The 21,819-nt window shown below is 47.5% G+C and overlaps 2 protein-coding genes across 2 annotated transcripts; both read right to left on the reverse strand.

Annotated features, from left to right (window-relative positions):
* Nucleotides 1-146: 146 nt before the first annotated feature.
* LOC308676756 (twisted gastrulation protein homolog 1-A-like) lies at nt 147-8,287 on the reverse strand. The gene is made up of 5 exons (XM_081342775.1): nt 8,272-8,287; nt 4,355-4,483; nt 3,057-3,150; nt 1,612-1,827; nt 147-512 (listed from the first exon to the last, which is right to left on the reverse strand). The coding sequence occupies exons 2-5, from the start codon at nt 4,466-4,468 to the stop codon at nt 289-291; spliced, it is 648 nt and encodes a 215-aa protein (XP_081198901.1). The 5' UTR covers nt 4,469-4,483; nt 8,272-8,287; the 3' UTR covers nt 147-288.
* Nucleotides 8,288-12,492: 4,205 nt separating this feature from the next.
* Nucleotides 12,493-16,268, reverse strand: LOC308676860 (protein phosphatase 1 regulatory subunit 3E-like; the record flags this gene model as incomplete). The annotated part of the gene is made up of 2 exons (XM_081342897.1): nt 12,493-12,975; nt 15,816-16,268. The coding sequence occupies 2 exons, from the start codon at nt 16,266-16,268 to the stop codon at nt 12,493-12,495; spliced, it is 936 nt and encodes a 311-aa protein (XP_081199023.1).
* Nucleotides 16,269-21,819: the final 5,551 nt, after the last annotated feature.

Below are 21,819 nucleotides of genomic sequence, written 5' to 3' on the forward strand. Positions count from 1 at the left end.
GGTTGGGGGTGGGTGGGGAGAAGAAAGGAAGGAAAAATGTCCAAGGGGAGGTCCCAGGACAGATGGACCCCCCCCCACACACACACACCCCACCCCAACTGCAGAAAGAAAGACTGGGCTGGGGTCCTCCAGGCCCCTTAAAAGTCCATAAGCTCGTTCTCGCTGCCGAAAATATTTGGGCTTGGAAGAGAAAGCAATAAAAGCTGCATGCGGTTTGCAGGGAGCTGTGCAGAATAGTGCAGGGGACGCAAACGCTCTGCGCGCCAAGCAACAAGAAAGACCCTCCGTTCAATCCTGGCAGTTGGAGCAATTGGCGTGGGCACCTCCATAGCCCTGGCAGTCCGGCCCCAAGCATTGGCAACAGGCGCTGTGAAACCAGCGGTAGCGCCAGGCGCCCACCGACTGGCAGGCTGCCCGGCACCGGCTCATGGACAGGCAGTCGTTGAAGTAAATGGACTGGCAAGCTGGCATCGTCGCGTTGGGGGTCCTATCAGCGTCTGGAAGCGCCAGGTCTGCCAATGAGAAGGAGAAAAGTCGATAACAGGAACACTGGAGTTGGAAGGGACCTTGGAGGTCTTCTAGTCCAGCCCCCTGCTCAAACAGGAGACATTAACACCATTTTAGACAAATGGCTGTCCAATCTCTTCTTAAAAACCTCCAGTGGTGGAGGTACCCACAACCTTTGGAGGCACGCCGTTCCGCAAAGCGCAACAAAAATGATCGGGGCTGGAGGCTAAAACATATGAAGTATTAATTGGATATGTCTAGTTTAAGAAGACAAGGACCAGGGCTGACATGATAGCATCTTCCAATATTTGAGGGGCTGCCCCAAAGAAGAGGCGGTCAAGCTATTCTCCAAAGCCCCCGAAGGCAGGACAAGAAGAAGCTAGTCAAGGAGACAACCTAGAACTACGGAGGAATTTCCTGACCGTGAGAACAATTAACCAGTGGAACGACTCGCCTCCAGAAATTATGGGTGCTCCAACACTGGAGATTTTAAAGAAGAGACTGGACAAACATTGGTCTGAAATGGTATAGGGTCTCCTGCCTGAGCTGGGGGTTGAACTAGAACAGGGGTCTTCAAACTCGGCCCTTTTGTGACTCATGGACTTCAAGTCCCAGAATTCCTCAGCCAGGCACGCTGGCTGAGGAATTCTGGGACTTGAAGTCCATGAGTCACAAAAGGGCCGAGTTTGAAGACCCCTGAACTAGAAGGTCCCCGACCTTTTTGGTTTGGTGGCCTGGAAAAGGAGACAGGCACGGTTACGCGTCCCTGCGCCCGCACCAATGGGCCACGTGCAAGTGCGTGCGCATGCAAAAATGGGCCCTGAGCGAACGCATGCACATGTGCAAACTGGGCGAGTGCCACAAGTGGGGCGGTGCTAGCGCTGGCGGAATGCGCAACGGTAGCGCCGGAGGGAGACTTGGGACTGGGCGGTGCTAACGTCGAGGGACACTCGCAGCGGCGCTAGTGCGAATGTGAGGAGTGAGTGCATGCGACACAGTGGCCAAGAGGGCTGCGGCCCACAGGTCTGGGACCCCTGGACTAGAAGACCTCCAAGGTCCCGTCCAACTCTGTTATTCCGTACGGCCCTCCCACTCTGGGCATACCTGTATGTGGTCCCAGCAGAAGATGCCCAGTATCCACATGGTTTTGCCGCAGTTCCTCTTCTAATGGCAGAGTTGTGATGCTCCAGCCTAGAGCAGGGTGACTGTTGGAGAGAGCCAGGAGCGCCCGGAAAAGGGACGGTACCGGAGACACCAAGTCGTGCATGGAGCTTCGGTGGGCAGGGTGAGGAGCGGACGAAACACGTTCATCACACAGACCTTGCGATGGGGACAACAACAAGGAGACAGCAAGGAACAAGGGCCAGTGTAATTACAGCTGGTGCTTGGCTTACCACCACAACGTCCGTTGTGAAACAAGACTGGTTGTTAAGTAGACTTTTAGTAGCGCAATATTGGAAGAAGGAGGAACTGCCTACTATTAGAAGAGTGGACTTTGAAAGTTTCAAACCTGGCGGAGATGGCAAAGATTTCAGCATATTTGAAAGAACAATCACAACAGAGATACATTGTGGAATGGAGAAGATGGATCGAATATATTCAGAACAAATATGGGACTAAAAAGTTTTATTTAGCATTTGAATAAGTATTAGTTTTATATGATGTATTATTAGTTATTATTTGTTAGTAATTTAGTTATGTTTAAGGGGAGTTAAAGTGCGAAGAATTTATTGTGTTTTTTTTAGTTTGTTAGCATATTTTAGTTTTAAGTTTGTAAAGTTTATACCCTGTATTCAGCTCTGGGAAGTCGGGGGGGGGGGAGGGTAAGGGAGGGTAAGGGGGAGGGGAGGGGGAGGGAGTGAGTTTATGTTTTTAAAAAATGTATTGTAAAACTTAATAAAAAAAAGACTGGTTGTTAAGTGAGTTTTGCCCCGTTTTTATGACCTCTCCTGCCACCGTTGTTAAGTGAATCGCTGCAGTTGCCAGAAGCTCACAAAGGGTAAATCCTCGACTTAACGGTCACTCATTTAGTGGCCATTATTCAAAGTTACCATGGCGCTGAAAAAAAAGTGACTCCTGACTCTTTCACACACACACACCATTGCGGCGTTCCCCCATGACCAAAATTCGGACGCTTGGCAACTGACTCGTACTTACGACGGTTGCAATGTCCTGGGCTCACATGTTTCCCCTTTTGCGACGAGCAAAATCAGTGGGGAATCCAGGCTCGCTTCACAACCGTGCTCTTCACTTGACAACTGCAGTGATTCACTTAGCGACCGCGGCAAGATAGGTCGTAAAACCGGGCCAAAACCCACTTCATCACTGTTTCCGCTTAGCGATGGAAATTTTGGGCTCCACGGTGGCCGTAAGTCGAAGATTTACATAGATTTTTTTTCCCCAACTGAGGATACTGGGAAATCCAGGCCCATTGCAAAGAAGGCTGGACATTTCAGAAAAGAGAGTGGGAAGACACCCCCCCCCCAATTCCTGCATCCCGCCTCGTGAAAGTCTTGGCCCTTTCGACCCAGCGGGCAAATAATTCTCACCTACACAATCACAGCACGGTTCCCAGAGCTTAGCCAGGCAAAATGCACATTCCCGACAGCACCGAGTACGGTTGGATTTGCACTGGCACATTTCCTGCCGAGAGAATAGAATGACGGAGTTGGAAGGGAGCTTGGAAGTCTTCTAGAACAGAGGTTCCCCAACCCACAGGGTCCGTGGACCAGTACCGGGCCACGCCATGCCAGCAATCGGGCCGCACAAACAAGCAAAGCCCCATCCGCTGGATGCAGGCAGCACACAAAACCACACACACTCCAGTCCGTGGAAAAACCTCTCTCCACGGAACCGGTCCCTGGTGCCCAAAAGGTTGGGGACTTCTGTTCTAACCCGATCCACTGCTCAGGCAGGAAACCGTAGACCAGGGGTCCCCAACCTATGGTCCGCAGGCTGGTACCGGGCCGTGGCCTATTGGCCACCGGGCTGCGGGAATACCTGGCAAGCCCCTCCCAGTAGCGCCGCCACGCGGGCGCCAGCAACCCTGTTTGCCCATGCGCAGGTGCGCTAGTACCGCCATCATCATCCCACGGGGGCTAGCGGTCTGTTTGCCCATGCACGCAGGCGCCGGTGGCCCCTTTGCGCATGTGCGTGGGCGCCGCGGGTGCTGATCACCGTGTCCCAGTTTTGTTCAGGTGACCATAAGGATGCAACGGTCGTTAAGGGTGAAAAACGGTCACAAGTCATCTTTTCCCCCAGTGCCGATGTCATTTGAACGGTCACTAAACAAATGGTTGTTAATCAAGGGCTCCTTGTATACCTCCTCTTTGCGTCTAGGGGCTTTGGACGCCTGGAGAACGGCAAATTTATTAAGGAACGATAACGATTACTCCATTGTTTCCCAAACCTCCTGTGTTCTTCTTTTGGGAAGAATACAATAAGAAAGTTGGAGAGGAGCTCGGACGCCTCCAGGTCCAGAGGTCACCAACGTTTTCATGCTGGCAGCCCGGAGAGAAAGGAAGCAGCTGGGAAATTTGCGCAGAAATGGGGCCGCGCACACCCACACAGCACTAGTAGCCCCATTTGTGTAGGTGTGCAGGCGCTAGCCACTGCTGCTAGCCCTGAGTGCACACGCAAATGGGCCGTGCAACCCGCAACGCGCGCTAGTGGCCCCGTTTGCGCGGGCACGCAGGTGATAGCCTGCATATGTGCACAAATTGGTCTGTGGGCACTAGTGCGAGTGAGGGCGAGTGTGCGTACATGTGGACCGCGGCCCGTAGGTTGGGGATCCCTGTTCCAGTCCAACCCCCTGAATGTTTGTACCCCGATCTTGGCAGCCCCTTACCTGCAGCAAACACTTGCTGACATCGCTGGCACAAAGTGCTTTATTGCACCCCTTAGCCTGGGCACCCACAGCCCACGCGGCTGCCACGAAAAGCAGAACTGGGCACCAGCCCATGGCTGCCAGCTGTACCTGGAAGAGGATTAATATATATATATACATATACATATACATATACATATACATATACATATACATATACATATACATATACATATACATATACATATACATATACATATACATATATATATATATATATATATACACACACACACACACACACACACACACACACACATATATATATATATACACACACACACACACACACACACACATATATATATATATACACACACACACACACACACACACACACATATATATATATGTTAAGTATTTGTCAAGGCTTTTTGAATGCACCTTGCTAATTAACTCTTTCTTTCCTGCTTGGGCCTGACTCAAGGCTTATCCACAGGATATAGTCAACTTATGACAGCTCATTATTTGTGTAAATTATTCAAATTGCTAATAAAGAATTTGGGAGGCTGAGATGATCATTTCGAACTCTTTATGTTCTCATCAGTCAGTCATACCCTTTATCTGAGATTCGAACCTGGGCTGATTATTTATTAGGCAGTTGTTTTAAATATATATATATATATATATATATATATATATATATATATATATATATATATACACACACACACACAAGGTAAAGGTAAAGGTTCCCCCGCACTTGCGTGCTAGTCGTTTCCGACTCTAGGGGCCGGTGCTCATCTCCGTTTCAAAGCCGAAGAGCCGGCGCTTGTCCGAGGACGTCTCCGTGGTCATGTGGCCGGCATGACTAGACAACGCCAAAGGCGCACGGAACGCTGTTACCTTCCCACCGTAGTGGTCCCTATTTTTCTACTTGCATTTTTACGTGCTTTCAAACTGCTAGGTTGGCAGAAGCTGGGACGAGTAACAGGCGCTCACTCTGCTACGCGGCACTCGGGATTCGACCCGCCAAACTGCCGACCTTCTGATTGACAAGCTCAGCGTCCTAACCCACCGAGCCACGCTCAGGGAGACCTTGGTTTGAAGTGAGGTTAGCCCCATTTTACGATCTTTTTGGCCACAGTGGTTGCAGTTGTTAAGTTAGTAACATGGTTGCAAACTGAATCCGGCTTCCCCCCCCCTCTTTGACTTTGCTCGTCAGAAGGTCGCAAAAGGGGATCACGTGACCGTCATAAATATGAATCCGTTGCTAAGCGTCTGAGGTTTAATCACATGACCTTGGGGACCCTGCAACGGTCGTGAGTGTGGAAAAAAACGGGCCCAAGTCCCTTTTTTTTCCAGTGGCGTCGTAACTTTGAACGGTCACTAAATGAACGGTTGTAAGCCGAGGACTACCTGAACATTACACGCTCAGCGGTCGCGATGCCTGCCAACGCTTCCCCTCTCTTAATGGCACAGAGATGCAGGATTTAAAATTCATCCTTTTGCTAATCGGAGGACATTCGTCTCTATGGCAGGTTTCCCCACTTGGCCTGCTTTAAGACGGGTGGACTTCAACTCCCAGAATCCCTCAGCCAGCATGGGATGCCTGCTGGCTGGGGAATTCTGGGAGTTGAAGTCTGCTCATCTTAAAAGTGGGTACGGTTGGAAAAGCATGCTTTATTGTATGTAAAACGGGAGCTTCCTTCCTTCCTTCCTTCCTTCCTTCCTTCCTTCCTTCCTTCCTTCCTTCCTTCCTTCCTTCCTTCCTTCCTGACATAGTGACAGTTTTCTCCCTGAGCCCGTCACTCTGCTGAACAATTCCCTCAGTATTGTCTTATGTCTATTTAGCCAAGTAGTAGGGCTGTATTACTATTACCCTTCTTGTCTTTCTCTACTGCCTTCTCTTATTGATGTCGTTATTACGATTATTATTATTCCGTTGCTTGGCACGTAGTCTGAGAGCTTCTGCGCTGGAGATAAATTGTGGGCGTAATTACACTTGGCCAGAGAAAAGTATTCTTTCTTTCTTTCTTTCTCTTTCTTTCTTTCTTTCTTTCTTTCTTTCTTTCTTTCTTTCTTTCTTTCTTTCTTTCTTTCTTTCTTTCTTTCTTTCTTTCTCTTTCTTTCTTTCTTTCTTTCTTTCTTTCTTTCTTTCTTTCTTTCTTTCTTTCTTTCTTTCTTTCTCTTTCTTTCTTTCTTTCTTTTTCTTTCTTTCTTTCTTTCTCTCCTTCCTTCCCTTCCTTTTCTTTCTCTCTTCTTTCTTTCTTCCTTTCTCTTTCCTTCCTTCCTTCCCTCTTTTTCTTTCCTTCCCTTTCTTTCTTTCTCTTCCTTCCTTCCTTTCCTTCCCTTTTCTTTCTCTCCTTCCTTTCCTTCTTCCTTCCTTTCTCTTCTTTCTTTCTTCCTCTTTCCTTTCTTCCCTTTTTCTTTCTCTCCTTCCTTCCTTCCTTCCTTCCTTTCTTTCTCTCTCTCTTTCTTTCTCTTTCCTTCCTTCCTTCCCTTTTTCTTTCTCTCCTTCCTTTTCTTTCTTTCTTCCTTCCTTTCTTCCTTCCCTTTCTCTCCTTCCTTTCCTTCTTCCTTTCTTCCTTTCTCTTCTTCCTTTCTTCCTCTTTCCCTTCCCTTTTTCTTTCTCTCCTTCCTCTTTCCTTTCCTTTTCTTTCTTTCTTTCTCTTTCCTTCTTTCCCTCTTTTTCTTTCTCTCCTTCCTTTTCTTCCTTCCTTCCCTTCCCTTTTCTTTCTCTCCTTCCTTTCCTTCTTCCTTTCTCTTCTTTCTTTCTTCCTTTTCCCTTCCCTTTTTCTTTCTCTCCTTCCTCTTTCCTTTCCCTTTCTTTCTTTCTTTCTTTCTTTCTTTCCTTCCTTCCTTCCTTCCTTCCTTTTTTTTCTTTCTCTCTCTCTCTCTCTTTCTTTCTCTCTCTCTTTCTTTCTTTCCTTCCTTCCTTCCTTCCTCTTTCTTTCTCTCTCTTTCTTTCTTTCTTTCTTTCTTTCTTTCTTTCTTTCTTTCTTTCTTTCTTTCTTTCTTTCTCTTTCTTTCTTTCCTTCCTTCCTTTTCTTTCTTTCTTTCTTTCTTTCTCTCTCTCTCTCTCTTTCTTTCTTTCTTTCCTCCCTCCCTCCCTCCCTCCCTTCTTTCTCTTTCTTTCTTTCTTTCTTTCTTTCTTTCTTTCTTTCTTTCTTCTTTCTTTCTTTCTTTCTTTCTTTCTCTCTCTCTCTCTCTCTCTCTCTCTCTCTCTCTCTCTCTCTGGCCTGGGGAGGAAGGACTCCCTGGGTTGGAGGCTGAGCAGCCCCCCATCTTCCTCCTCAGCAGCAACCCCCGGGCCACACCGCCAAGAGCTACACAATGCTACACCGCAACGCTGTGCGCTAAAAACGTGCGTCCTGCGCGGGTCCCGTTCCCTAACCTCCTTTCTTGAAAACTTTCCTTACTTTTCCTCTCTCTCTCTCCCCCCCCCCACTTTTTTCTTTCTTCCGTTCCTCCTTTCCTTTCCACACCTGGCCTTTCTAAACCCGGATATTTTTTTTGGGGAGCGGGGGGGGGAGATGATGCGTCTGATGTGAGGTGACACACAAACACACACACCCCCCGCCCCAAATTCTGCAAACCTAGAGGAGGGCGGTGGGGGTGGATTGGGATAAAGAGAGAGAGGGAGGGGGAGGGAGAGAGACCCCCCCCTCCCTCTAGAAGACTGGATTGGACCCGTGGGAGAAGACCCCCCTCCGGGGGAAAAAAAATCTGACTACTGGATTTAGCTGGCTGAATTATTATTATTTTTTTGGGGGGGGGTTCTGAGTCGTAAAGAGCTGGGATCCTATTCCACCCCCACCCCCCACCCCCCGCCGTTGGTTCTCCCTTCGGGAAGGGAAGATTTTTGCCCCCCCCCCAAAAAAAAACTCAAAGAAAAGAAAAGGAAGAAGAAGCGGCCGGACCGCGGAGGGAGTTACCTGGCCAAGCGGAGACTCGGCGGCCGTCTTTCGGGGCGGGGGAAGGGCCAAGCTGGGTCCCCCCCCCCGTTTTCTCTGGGAGGAGGAGGAGGAGGAAGAGGAGGCGGAGGGGAGGAAAGGGGGGGCGCGGGATGGGAAGGCGGGGAATGGTCGGTGGGAGATCGGGCCTCCTCCTCCTCCTCCTCCTCCTCCTCCCCCCCCCAAATGCGGACGATCGTTTCGGGGCAGGCGGGAGGAACGGGCAGGTGGGGGGGGGGCTCCTCCCGGCTTCTCTTTAGGCAAGTCGCGATTTGGGGGGGGGCTTCCTTCCCTTCTTTCTCTCCCCCCTCCCTTGCTTCCCTCCCTCCCTCCCATCTTTCCTTCCTTCCTTCCTTTCCTCCCTCCCTTCTTTCCCTCCTCTCCCTCCCTCTCTCCTTCCTTCCTTTCCCTCCCTCTCTCCCACCCATATTCCCTTCCTTCCCTTTTCTCCTTCCTTCCTTTCCTTCCTTCCTCTTCCACCCCCATTCCCCTCCCTCCCTCCCTTCTCTCTCTTCTCCCCTTCCTTCTCTCCCTCCTTTCTTCCTCTTCCACCCGCCCTCCCTCTTTCCTTCCTTCCTACCTTCCTTTCCTCCCTCCCTCCCTTCTTTCCCTCCTCTCCCTCCCTCTCCCCTTCCTTCCTTTCCCTCCCTCTCTCCCACCCATATTCCCTCCCTCCCTTTTCTCCTTCCTTCCTTCCCTTCCTTCCTCTTCCACCCCCATTCCCCTCCCTCCCTTCTCCCCTTCTCTCCCTCCTTTCTTCCTCTTCCACCCGCCCTCCCTCTTTCCTACCTTCCCCTCCTCCCTGTTCCCCTCCCTCCCTTTTTTTCTCTCCTTCCTTCCTTCCTTCCTCTTCCACCCCATTCCCCTCCCTCCCTTCCTTTTTTTTCTCTCTCTCTCTGTCCCTTCCCTCCTCTCCCATATTCCCTCCCTCCCTTTTCGCCTTCCTTCCTTCCTTCCTTTCCTTCCTTCCTACCTTCTCCTCCTCCCCATTCCCCTCCCTCCCTTCTCTCTCTTCTCCCCTTCCTTCTCTCCCTCCTTTCTTCCTCTTCCACCTGCCCTCCCTTTCCTTCCTTCCTACCTTCCCCTCCTCCCTGTTCCCCTCCCTCCCTTTTTTCTCTCCTTCCTTCCTTCCTTCCTTCCTTCCTTCCTTCCTTCCTTCCTTCCTTCCTTCCTCTTCCTCTCTTCCTGCTCCCAGCTGCATCCTCCTTTGTTTCCTCATTTCTTATCTTCCCGTCCACTGTTACCCATCGGACAAGGCACACACTTTTGGCCTCACTATTAAGCTCTTTGCACAACAGGATGATAACAACAAGGCTGCTGTGTCGGGCAAGCCAAGATCTCCCATTGGAGGTGGGGGGGGGGGGTGTCTGTCTTGAAAATCCCAGTTTTCATCCAGTCTCCCGCAAGGATTCCTTGGATTCAAAGACCTGCAGATCTTTAGGCCAAAATGTATACTTCCTGGGCGTAAACTGTGAATTAGGAATCTCTGGGTTTTCCTTCCAGGTTTATTTCAAGAGGTAATTCATTCCCCCACCCCACCCTGCCCGGCTTGTCCAGTTATTAACGTGAATGAATGAATGAATGAATTTAAGTTTATTTGGTATCTAGCAGAAACAGATTGCCTTAGATTCACCACTCGATCAGATAAAACCAATAATTAAACGATTGGGCTGATGATTGGGTTTAGATAGCCCGATAAATACTTGGGATGTTTTCAGGAATTAAATCTTTGGTGCGCAGCCAGGCAAGTTCGTGTGATCATTGGTGGCAGGACCAATAATGGGGTTCCTAGAATTCCAAATGGTGCCCCCCCCAAGGAAAGATCCCCATATTATTTCTAACTCTTCCAGTTCCAAAACCAAAGAGATCAGCTTAGAGGGGGGAAAAACGCAACAGAATCTGGAGCAGAATTTCAGCCACTTTTAAGTCGTGTGGACTTCAACTCCCAGAATTCCTCAGCCGGCTATGCAATTCTGGGAGTTGAAGTCCACACGCGTCTTGAAAGTTCCTGAGCTTCAGAAACACTGACCTGGAGGAAGTGTTATCAAATCTGCAATTCTTAAGGTTCTCCTGATGCCCATTGGGTCAAACTATTCATTCCAGGAATGGCACCTCGGATTTTTAATTCCCAGAATCCCCTAGCTGCTTTGGCTATTTCTGAGAATTCTGGGAACTGAATTGCCCACGTTGCGAAATCCTGGGAAATACCAATACCATGGGTAGGCAGCTTTGGCTTTTTTATGATTCTTGGACTTCAACTCCCAGAATTCCTCAGCCAGCATTATCCACTATTGTGTCAGTGCTGTTCAGATGTTTTTTAGTATTATGTTGGAAAAGAACTTAGAAATCCATTAAGCAAAGAAGTGATTAAAATGTTAGGGGTTTCTCCCCTCTCCGATAAATAAAGCAATCTGCAGCTTGTGCTACAACGTGGCCTGCCATTTCTACAATAACTGTTCTAGACTTTTAAAAAGTAAAGCTAAAGGTTCCCCCGCACATGTGTGCTAGTAGTTTCCGACTTTAGGGGCCGCTGCTCATCTCCATTTCAAAGCCAAAGATCCAGCACTTGTCCGAGGACGTCTCCATGGTCATGTGGCCGGCATGAGTAGACGCCAAAGGCGCATGGAATGCTGTTCCCTTCCCACCGTAGTGGTCCCTATTTTTCTACTTGCATTTTTAGGTGCTTTCGAACTGCTAGGTCGGCAGAAGCTGGGACACGTAACAAGTGCTCACTCTGTTACGCGGCACTCGGGATTCGACCTGCCAAACTGCCGACCTTCAGATCGACAAGCTCAGCGTCCTAACCCACTGAGCCACCACGTCCCTGGGTGGACTTTTACTGGGTCTAAAAAACATTAAGATGGATCAGAGTCCACGGTGCATGGTAAAATAGTAAGAAATACCCCATCGGGAATAAGAAGTGCGATTGTTTTTTTTTTCTTTCTTTAACCAGCCAGCATAGAAGTAAAATAGGATACAAAGAGAAGTGTTAATACATTCATTCATGCAGAAAAAGGAGGAAACGACATGTGCAAGAATCCCTTGGGATGGAGATCCAGAAGGCAAGGAAAACGGGAAATTGAAGAAAATCTCTGTTCTTCCTTCATCTAGGTACAGATCTCTCTCTTTCCGCCCCCCCCCCAAACTTCTCATTTATAAAGGGAAGCATCTGGAAGAGGACTCAATGGCCTAGCAGTACAAGCTGGGCATTTGAACAGAACAGAACAGAGTAACAGAGTTGGAAGGGAATTTGGAGGTCTTCTAGTCCAACCCCCTGCTCAGGTAAGAAATCCTATATACCATTTCAGACAAACGGTTGTCCAATCTCTTCTTAAAAGCCTCCAGCGATGGAGCACCAACAACTTCTAGAGGCAAGTTGTTCCATTGCTTAATTGTTCTCACCGTCAGGAAGTTTCTCCTTAGTTCCAGGTTGCTTCTCTCCTTGATGAATTTCCATCCGTTGCTTCTTGTCCTGCCTTCGGGCGCTTTGGAGACTAGGTTGACTCCCCTCTTCTTTGTGGCAGCCCATCAAATATTGGAAGACTGCTATCATGTCACCCCCTAGTCCTTCTTTTCATTAAGCTAGTTGCACCCTACCCAATTCCTGCTAACATATTCTTCATAAGTTTTAGCCTCCAGCCCCTAATCATCTTCGTTGCTTTTCTGTTATTCTTTTTTACTTTGATCCCTTTCTCTCCAAAATCTCCAGGCAATCAACGTTAGGTTATAGGATGGGAGAATAGAACTCAGATCTTTGATGACATCGTTGTGGCTAGCATTTTGACTTTTTTTTTTTGACCCTTCCCTCATGGAAATTTTCTGCGCTTGATCTTTTCTAACTTGAAGGAGACACACACACACCCCGCGCCATAGGGTGACTTCCCCACTCAACCTCGACACGGTGGACTGGATTTGGGTTGCAAGCAAGTCATCAAGTCTAAACAAAGAGCGGCCCTCCTTGCGAGACGATGGCCAATTTTCCGGGATCGTGTGAATGCACTGTCGGAGATCGCAAAAGCCATCCGCCATGAATTTGGGCTTAGTGAAAAGCATGCTGGGAAAAAGGAAGCAAATCCAAATGTCCGAAATCAATTCTGGGGTGTTTGTGGCTGTGTGCCTGCATGCCTTCGGATTTCAACGTCCTAGATTGTCCACTTTTCCCATCAAACTTCAGTTTCAACATGTCTCCTCGTCTTTTCTTCTCTACAAAAAGTGTATCCAGCCAGTTTCACAGCAATCTTGAATGGGGCTGGGGAGTTCGTCTTCTTCAGCCACGCACGGAGGAGGCCGCAGAGAGTAGTTACGTCCCTGGTTGTTGTCCCAGAATTCCTTCCCTCCCACCAGATAGCAGAGGGCAAACTCGAGCACTTTTCCTACAGAGAGAGGAAGTGGCAGCGGCAGGCGGAAGGCAAAGCGGTCAGCGTGGTCCCGGTCCCGCCCTGCAGAGGCGGCGTAAGAAGCCCGAGCTTCATGCTCAGTAGCCCAAAAGTCCCAAGTGTATCGCACTGAGACCCTTTTCTCGTAGGCCAGGTTGAGCACACGGATGGTGCCAGAAACACAGGATCCCTCAGCCCGGACCCCCTCCAGCAGCACGCACTGGGCCAGAAGGCGTGGCAGGAAATCAGGCATGCTCAGAGGATCTGGGAACATTGGCTCCAGCAGCCGAGTCTGTAGGTTCAAAGATTCCTGAGGAGGTAAACAACGGGAAAGCGAGGGTTAAGAAATAGGAAAGTTGGGGCTTTGTTGCAGTTTTAGAGGCAGGGGGATATGGCATAGAAGGTCAAAAAAGTCAAAATGGCAGCCATGGAGCATGCAATCACAGCCTTACCCTAAGGATTAGAACAGCGGTTCTTAAACTGGGGTAGTTGGGGCATATGCTGAGGGTGATGAATAAATTTGCAATTGCTCATTTGTGAGTCGGGGATTTGGTTTAGGGCTATGGTTGCCGAGATGCTTGCAAAAGAAGATTCCGGGTGTAATAAGATTATCGGAGACTAGGTTAGGGGTAATTGGGACAAACACCTTAAGAACCACTGGATTAGAGGGATATTGGGTTGACGGGAAGAAAAACAATACAGAAAGATAAGAAAAACGGGTAGGATTGTAGATGCATTAGACAGGGAAATGAGGAAAATAAGTACTATATATGAGAGATTGAAGGAAAGGAAAGGAAGCAAAGCGAAAGGGACCAAAAGAGAGCAAATGATCAAAATCCTGTCTAGGAAGTATAGAAGAAGGGAAATGGGGAGAACCAAAAGGGATTGCAAGGGAAGAGGAAGAATCAGGAGGAAATGTAGTGGAATAGATAAGATGAGGTGATGGGGAACATAAGAGAATATGTTCTTATAAGCGGGGAACCTGGAATAAAGGGAATCAGGCTCTCCTTGAGCAGGATTGCAAATGGGAATGAAGCTGAGCTAATAATAATAATAATAATAATAATAATAATAATAATAATAATAATAATAATAATAATAATAATAATAATTTTATTTATAATTTATTTATTTATTTATTTATTTACGGTAATAATTTTATTAACCAAGCCTTCCAGCTGGCGCGCTTGTAGAGAAAAGGATGGAGAGATGAGGCAAGAAAAAAAAAAGGAGAGCAGAAAGGGGGACAGGTCAGGAGAGATTAAAAAGGGAGGGAAAGGTGGAAAACTAAGGAAGATGGGGGTGGGGGGAGAGATAGGAGACAGCAAGTCAACAGAGAGAGGATGAGAAGATGGGGAAGACGGAGGGGGGAGGGAGAGAGAGGATATGACAGCAAAGTTTTCCCCCTGAAGCTCCGTAATCAGTTAAAATGAAGAAATTAAATTACATATTTCTGTTTAGGGTAGTTTTTCAGGACCCAGGGGCCTCACCTGGAGCAAGGAAGTAGGCGTTTTAAGCTAGTGCAGGGGTAGGCAACCTCGGCTCTTTTATGACTCGTGGACTTCAACTCCCAGAATTCCTGAGTCAGCGTAGCTCAGCTTGGAAACCTCTGCCTTTCCCCTCAGCATGGCTAGCTGAGGAATTCTGGGAGTTGAAGTCCACGAGGTTGCCTACCCCTGAGCTAGTGGGATAGAACAGTCCTCCACACAGCATAGCACAATTTATAACACTTCTTACTTTTCTTGTTTAGGCAGAATAAGTTAAGACCCAGGAATGTCTCCAGGATGTTAGGAGTCAGTAGATCAACAGATTTTAGATCAATAGATCCTGAAACCCCAAAGCAGCGCTGGAAAGATCAGCAGAGAAAACGTCGAATTGCTAAAGCCAGACTTTTGCCAGCCGAAACCGTGGCTACTTACTAGCGTTCTTAACCGATTATTGCTTTTCCTCACCACCTGAATCTCTAAAGCCTTCGCATGTTCTCGGTGCACATTGGAGGATTGTAGTTAATACTTCAGTACAATTGGCCAGTTGAGATAAGACAACAAGGGTTTTAAAAAGGGTGAATTAATTAATACGTTCCTGGTCTCTCCGGATCTAGAGTTTGAGTCAGCAAAAACCGTTAAGTCTTTATCTATATTGTACTTAAGTATTCCTGGAAACTGTTTTCCGTGGCTTTTCTTTGCTTCCTGATTCAGATCTTTTGCAACGGTTCAAGGCCGGTTTGCAACACTGTAATGCACTGACATTTTTTTTTTAAAAGAAGTAATGGGAGCTGAATTCCTCGGATAAAGCTCCTGATTTAGCCGTAACTTCTCTAGATTGGGCATTATTCAGCAGGTTTAAATTTGCTAGCCTTGTTCCCATGACTTTGTTGTTTTCTCTCCAATGGACTAAGCCACTCACAGTACAAGGGTCCGGCAACATATAGCATGAGCAAAGCAGTACAGAAAACTGCGGCCATCTCATGGATGGCTAGATTTTTGCAGCCTTCCTTCTATTCTACATTAATTAAAGATGCTGTTAACACCAGTAAAACTTAACCCGTAAGATTTTACGGGTAAAATCTGGAAGGCACAGTCCAAAAAAAAAAAAAGATGGAGAATGTGGGTCACACTGATGTAGTCAAAGCTGCCTGCATTTTATGTGCAATGAACATTTAAAAATACTGCAGAGCTTTAACCTGTAATTACCATCTTGAGGTGTTTTTTTTTGGACCTGTGGAGCCCTGTAAGTTTATTTTATACAGGTAGAAACTTAATGTTTTGCTGACTCAAACTCTAAATCTGGAGAGACCGGCCATATATTAATTCACCTTTTTAAAACCTTTGTCGTCTATCACACTTGGCCAATAAAGTAGTCTGTTCTAGTCTAAATGGTATCTTGCTTAAAACTGGCTTACAACACCGCCCCCGTGTGGACACTGGAGGTAGCACTATTTCTGTGGCAAGGAGGACATTTTTTGACTTCCTGAGACCTGGTTACAAAATGGTCCTGTTTTTTCGCTTGAGGAAATGAACACCCCGTTCTTCTCCTTTGCTGGGAAAAGTAAACTCCGAATCAATTGCACATTTTAACTTTTTTTTTTTTTTGGCTCACCCAAATCCACCACCCCCCAGAGGTGCTTCCGGGCGGGACCGACCCCATTACCTTCACCGGCGGGCAGAACGGCAAACACGGAGCAAAGTGACTGAGCGAATCGCGCCTCAGCTGATTGTGGACCCTCTCTGGCACCTGCGGGAGGTCGTTGGGCCAGAACTGCCGTACGCTGATGAGCTCCAGGCCCAATGAGTCGGCGAAGCGGACTCTTTTGCGAGTCCCAGGGCTACGGCTGCGGGACGCACCTCGGCTCCGACCCTGAGCAGGGGCAGAGCGAGTCCGGCGTCTTCCCCTCCTTTTGGGTCCCCTGAAGAGATGGCGACGTCTCTGGGGCCTGCTTCGCGGCCGGCCTTCGGACTCGGATTCGGAGCCTTCGGTTCCCGAATCCTCTGCAATGCTCGGACGGGCCGTGCGATAGTAGGCCCTCTCGTACAAGCCGGCGATGTAGCTTAAGTTGCGGGGAATGTTGCTGGGGGTCAGAGGGGAAGGCGGAGCACGGGCCATAGGAGCAAAGTTGCTGATCCCCCCTTCTTTCCCTACGGCCCAGTTCACTTGTCCCGTCCAGTCGATTATGATCTTTTCGGGCTGGTTACCTTCCACGATTGCCTTTTTCTCAACCCTTCCACCAGACTCGTCCTTCTCTCACGATGCTCGGGGGCCGTGTCCTGTTTCTCCCCGGGGGAGGAAGACTTGCCCCTTGATTATTCCCTTTGCCCGTCTTCCAAGCTTTGCAGCTCCAAGATCTCCATGCATCCCGTTACATCCTCGGATCACAGATAAGTCTCGAGTCTTCTTGCTGTACGGGACTCTACAATTGCTCTGCTTTTTCATAGGGTGGGGAGGAATAAACGCTGCTCTTTGCCATCAACAGTCTCCTCTCCTCCCATTGAGTCTTTCGTCTGGTTCTTTTCTGGCAGGAGAAAAGGGGAATTGTCAGCGCAAGATCTGTTGCTCATAATAATAGGACCTCTCCGTCAGTGTATACGTCATATGTCTGCCTTCTCTCTGCTTTTGGTCCTTTCTCACCGGTTGTCTAAGCTAAGATTGTCCTCCGCCTTTTGGTTATCTATGTCTCCTGAGCTTGCTGACATCTGAGTCTCCAAACACCCTCTCCCTTGGTCTATTGATCCAACGGGGGGTCGTCTTTGCCTCTTGCCAAGAGCTCCATCGTTCTTCTCTGCCTTCCAGCTGTCACTCAGTCCCACCAACTGCCTCGCTTCCTGGCTCAGTCCTTTTATATCTCCACCGAAGCCTGCCCCGTCCGTGCAAAACATGTGTTTTCCTTGAGAGCTTGCAAGCTAACGAGCTTTTTGGATCCAGTCCAGCCGAAGGTGGCTCAAAAAAAGTTACTCTTAACTGCCGATCTTTGAAAGCCGGTCTTCCAGTTTCTGATGGATCGATGCTCGAGCGAGGAATCCTCGCAAGAAAATCCCATAATCGCACCCAAAAACGAGAGGTTTGGACGAGCGGAGTAAGAAAGGTCTCTGTTTACGAGACTCTGAAAGACTTTGATTACTTCTGGAAAGAGAGGTCCAACTGCCAGGGACAAAATGTCTCTTTAAAAGAGATCCATGCCCAGAAATGTTTCCACAGAGATGAATAATTCAGAAGATCAAATGGGAGTTAATGCAGTGCCAGAGATATCAAAAGGAGAAAACCTCACGCTGTTCGAGGAAGGGAGTGGACTCAGAAGGGGGTCATTGACATCGATCAATTTAGAAGCAGGAGGTCAGGAATGGGATCCTGGAATGGGGGATTTCCACATTGGCCTGAAGGGTGTGGAACAGACCCTTCCCAAGCTCCTCAAGACATCCATAATCTTAGATGTTAACAAAAGGTGTTGGGTTGGCTTGGTGGGGTCATTAACTAAGAGCTTCTGTTTATGTCTGAATCATCGAGTTTGATTCGTCCGGTCATGAATAATGAAAGCCCCATCTTGATCCGCTGAAATTCCCTTGAGCTCTTCGTCATGCAGCATAAAAAGGGCCGAGCTATCCAATTAAAAAAAAAAAGAACAGGAGGGGGTCTATTTTCTCTGATGGAAATTGACCAACTACCTCAAGTCCACCAAATCTGGCCGGTCAAACCAGGAGGAGAAACTTCAGAAAGATAACTAAATCCAGCCATTTTGTTCTGTCAAACTCTGGAGCGATGTACAGAGTTCCTTGGCTTTGCTACAATCTAGGATAGTAGCAGCTTTGAGACGGGTGGACTTCCAACTCCCAGAATCCCCCATGCTGGCTGGGGAACCAGCTTTAATGCGGGTGGACTTCAACGCCCAGAATTCCCCATGCTGGCTACGGAGCCAGCTTTAAGAGAGGTGGACTTCAACGCCCAGAATTCCCCATGCTGGCTACGGAGCCAGCTTTAAGACGGGTTGACTTCAACGCCCAGAATTCCCCATACTGGCTACGGAGGCAGATTTAAGACGGATGGACTTCAACGCCCAGAATTCCCCATGCTGGCTACGGAGCCAGCTTTAAGACGGGTGGACTTCAACGCCCAGAATTCCCCATGTTGGCTGGGGAACCACGGGCCTGCATGTGTTCATGTACCCAATCATAAAAGATGTCACATTTGAACCCAGGGTCTCTTCCCTCTTAGAGAAGCCCTATCTATCCACAGTCCTAGCAAGCCTGGGTTTTCCATATGGATGGTCCTCAACTTACAACTATTTGTTTAGGGACATTTTGAAGATCAGCAAGCCTTCTTTCCCCTTTGAGGCAAAGCCCTTCGTGCAAAAAGTAGCTTATTCACAAACCCCACAATCGAAATATTATTCCGGAAGTCCTTGAAGACACGTGCAAAAATTAAGAAACACAGGCGGTCCTCAGCGTACGACCACCATGGAGCTCAACATTTCCATCGCTAAGTAGGAGAAGCTATTAAGTGAGTTTTGTCCCAGGTTTACGACCTTTCTTGCCACAGCTCTTAAGGGAATCATTGCAGTTGTTAACTTAGTGCTGAAAGAAAAAAAAAAAGCAGGTGCAGTTCCAAGCCGGGAGTAAATAAAATGGAGGCTAAGACGCTGGAAATAAAAATGGAGGCTGCTGAGGAAAAAAGGGTTCTTGTTGACTGAGGAGCAAGAACCAGCAACAGCATGCCGTTCTGGGACAGCCGGCAAAATGGAGCTGAGAGTGGGTGGCTTTTGATACAAAAGTCTTTGGGACTTTTGTTTTTATAGATGCCTCTTCCAGTGCAAGAACGTGTCCTTTATTATGCTAATGGATGTTGCCAGATTCCTATGGGGTCATGGCTGGCTCTCCAGGCAAGAGGGGAAATGCAAATCCTAGGTTGTTTGTCTGAGTTAATCTTGTCAACCTTTGGCTTGCCTAACGGTGTTGCTTATCTGGAATAGAATAGAATACAGCTGGAAGGGACCTTGGAGGTCTTCTAGTCCAGCTCCCCGCTCAAGCAGGAGAACCTATACCGTCTCAGACAAGGGACTGTTTAGCCTCTTCTTCAAAATCTCCAGTGATGGAGCGCCCACGATTTCCGGGGGCAAGCTGTTCCACTGGTTAATTGTCCTCACTGTCAGGAAGTTTTTCCATAATTCCAGGTTGCTTCTCTCTTTGGTCAGTTTCCAACCATTTTTTCTCATCCTTCTTCCCTCTGGTGCTTTGGAGAATAATTTGACCCCTTCTTCTTTGTGGCAGCCCCTCAAATGCCAGAACGCTGCTATCATGTCACTCCTATTTCTTCTTTTCTTTAGACCAGCCAAACCCAAGTCCTGCATCCCTTCTTCATATGTTTTAGTCTCCAGGCCTTTGATCATTTTAGTTGCTCTTCTCTGAACTTTTCCCAAGGTCTCAACATCTTTTTCTGTAGTAGTTTGCTCTTTATTTGATGAATAAACTGACCTGGTCTTTCTGAATGGATTGTTGTTGTTGTTGGTTGCGAAGTCGTGTCTGACCCATCACGACCCCATGGACAATGTTCCTCCAGGCCTTCCTGTCCTCTACCATCTTCTGGAGTCCATTTAAGCTCACGCCTACCGCTTCAGTGACTCCATCCAGCCACCTCATTCTCTGTTGTCCCCTTCTTCTCTTGCCCTCAATCTTTCCCAGCATTAGGCTCTTCTCCAGTGAGTCCTTCCCTCTCATCAGGTGGCCAAAGTATTTGAGTTTCAGCTTCAGGATCTGGCCTTCTAAAGAGCAGTCAGGGTTGATTTCCTCTAGGACTGACCGGTTTGATCGCCTTGCAGTCCAAGGGACTCGCAGGAGTCTTCTCCAGCACCAGAGTTCAAAGGCCTCGATTCTTTGGCGCTCAGCCTTTCTTATGGTCCAACTTTCACTGCCATACATTGCAACTGGGAAGACCATAGCCTTGACTATACGCACTTTTGTTGACAGGGTGATGTCTCTGCTTTTTAGTGTGCTGTCTAGATTTGCCGTGGCTTTCCTCCCCAGGACCAAGCATCTTTTAATTTCTTGGCTGCAGTCCCCATCTGCAGTGATCTTGGAGCCCAGGAAAATAAAATCTGTCACTACCTCCATTTCTTCCCCATCTATTTGCCAGGAATTGAGAGGGCCAGATGCCACGATCTTGGTTTTCTTAATGTTAAGTTTCAACCCAAGTTTTGCACTCTCCTTCTTCACCTGCAACGAGAGGCTCTTTAGTTCCTCTTCACTTTCTGCCATTAGAGTCGTATCATCTGCATATCTTAGGTTGTTGATATTTCTCCTGGCAATCTTAATTCCAACGTTTGAATGGATTACAGTCTCCTAACCTAAAGACTGGCCTCTTCATGTTTTTGCTTGAGACGTCATCCTGTAGCAGGAAAACTGGGGCTGCTTTCTGCCTTTGTTAAGATTTTTTTCTCCATTCCTCCTTTAGGGGAAATATTGTGCCTCCTTTTAATATTAAGAATAAAGACTATTTTAATCTGGGCTTCTCTTTTTCCTACATTAGTAACGCTGCTGTTAAGTGAATCTGGTTTCCCCATTGAGTTTGCTTCTCAGAAGTTCGCCAAAGGGGATCACATGACCCCGGGATGCTGTGACCGTCATAAATATGAGTCAGTTGCCAAGCATCCAGTTTTGGTCACCACGATGTAAAAAGATGTCGAGACTCTAGAAAGAGCGCAGAGAAGAGCAACAAAGATGATTGGGGGACTGGAGGCTAAAACATACAAGGAACAGCTGCTGGAATTGGGTATGTCTAGTTTAATGAAGAGAAGGACGAGGGGGGGGACATGATAGCAGTTATTCCAGTATCTCAGGGGCTGCCCCAAAGAAGAGGGAGTCAAGCTATTCTCAAAAGTGCCTGAAGGCAGGACAAGAAGCAACGGATGGAAACTTAGCAAAGAGAGAAGCAACCTAGAATTAAGGAGAAATTTCCTCACAGTTAGAACAATTAATCAGTGGAAGAATCTGCCTCCAGAAGCTATGAATGCTCCAACACTGGAAGTTTTAAAGAACAGACTGGACAGCCATTTGTCTGGAATGGTATAGGGTTCCTGCCTGAGCAGGAGGTTGGACTAGATGATCTCCAAGGTCCCTTCCAACATCATCATCATCATCATCATATTATTATTATTATTAATTTTGACTGTGGGGAGGCTGCATCATAAGTGTGAAAAAGTCCTTAAATCCCTTTTTTCCAGGCCATTTTAGCTTTAAACGGTCACTAAACAAATGGTTATAAATAGAGGACTATTTGTATATAAACTTGACCGGGAAAGAGGTTGGCCTAACCCATAATTTTGCCACTTGTGGAAGGTTATTTAAACCCATGGTTTTTTTTACTGTTCCTTTTGTTTTTTAATTTGTTTTGTTTTATTATTTAATAATTCTGACATGGAATCAGCATTTTTTTTAATTTGTTATATCCTATGAAAGGACTTGGCACCCCCTTAATAAATGTTTATTTTTTTTTTGGTTTGCCTGAATTACTTGGTTACTCTTATTTTACTATCTTTAACACCATTTTTACCACCTTTGCAAAGGTAAAAATGTTTTTTTTTCTCGCAAATTCAAGGAAGACGCCAGAATTGAAATGCCAGTGTTTGAAAGGCCTGTATTAAGGCCTGCAATCTTTGTTTCCCCCCCCCCCC

The sequence above is a fragment of the Vipera berus genome, assembly GCF_964194415.1.
Source record: "Vipera berus genome assembly, chromosome: W".
Classification (NCBI taxonomy): Eukaryota; Metazoa; Chordata; class Lepidosauria; order Squamata; family Viperidae; genus Vipera; species Vipera berus.

Coding starts and splice junctions, on each gene's coding strand:
- LOC308676756 (XM_081342775.1), bottom strand. CDS start 4,468: ATGGGCTGGTGCCCAGTTCTGCTTTTCGTGGCAGCCGCGTGGGCTGTG. Junction 3,151..4,354: donor TCAGCAAGTGTTTGCTGCAG/GTAAGGGGCTGC, acceptor TTCTCTCGGCAG/GAAATGTGCCAGTGCAAATC. Junction 513..1,611: donor TCTGCTGGGACCACATACAG/GTATGCCCAGAG, acceptor TCTCATTGGCAG/ACCTGGCGCTTCCAGACGCT.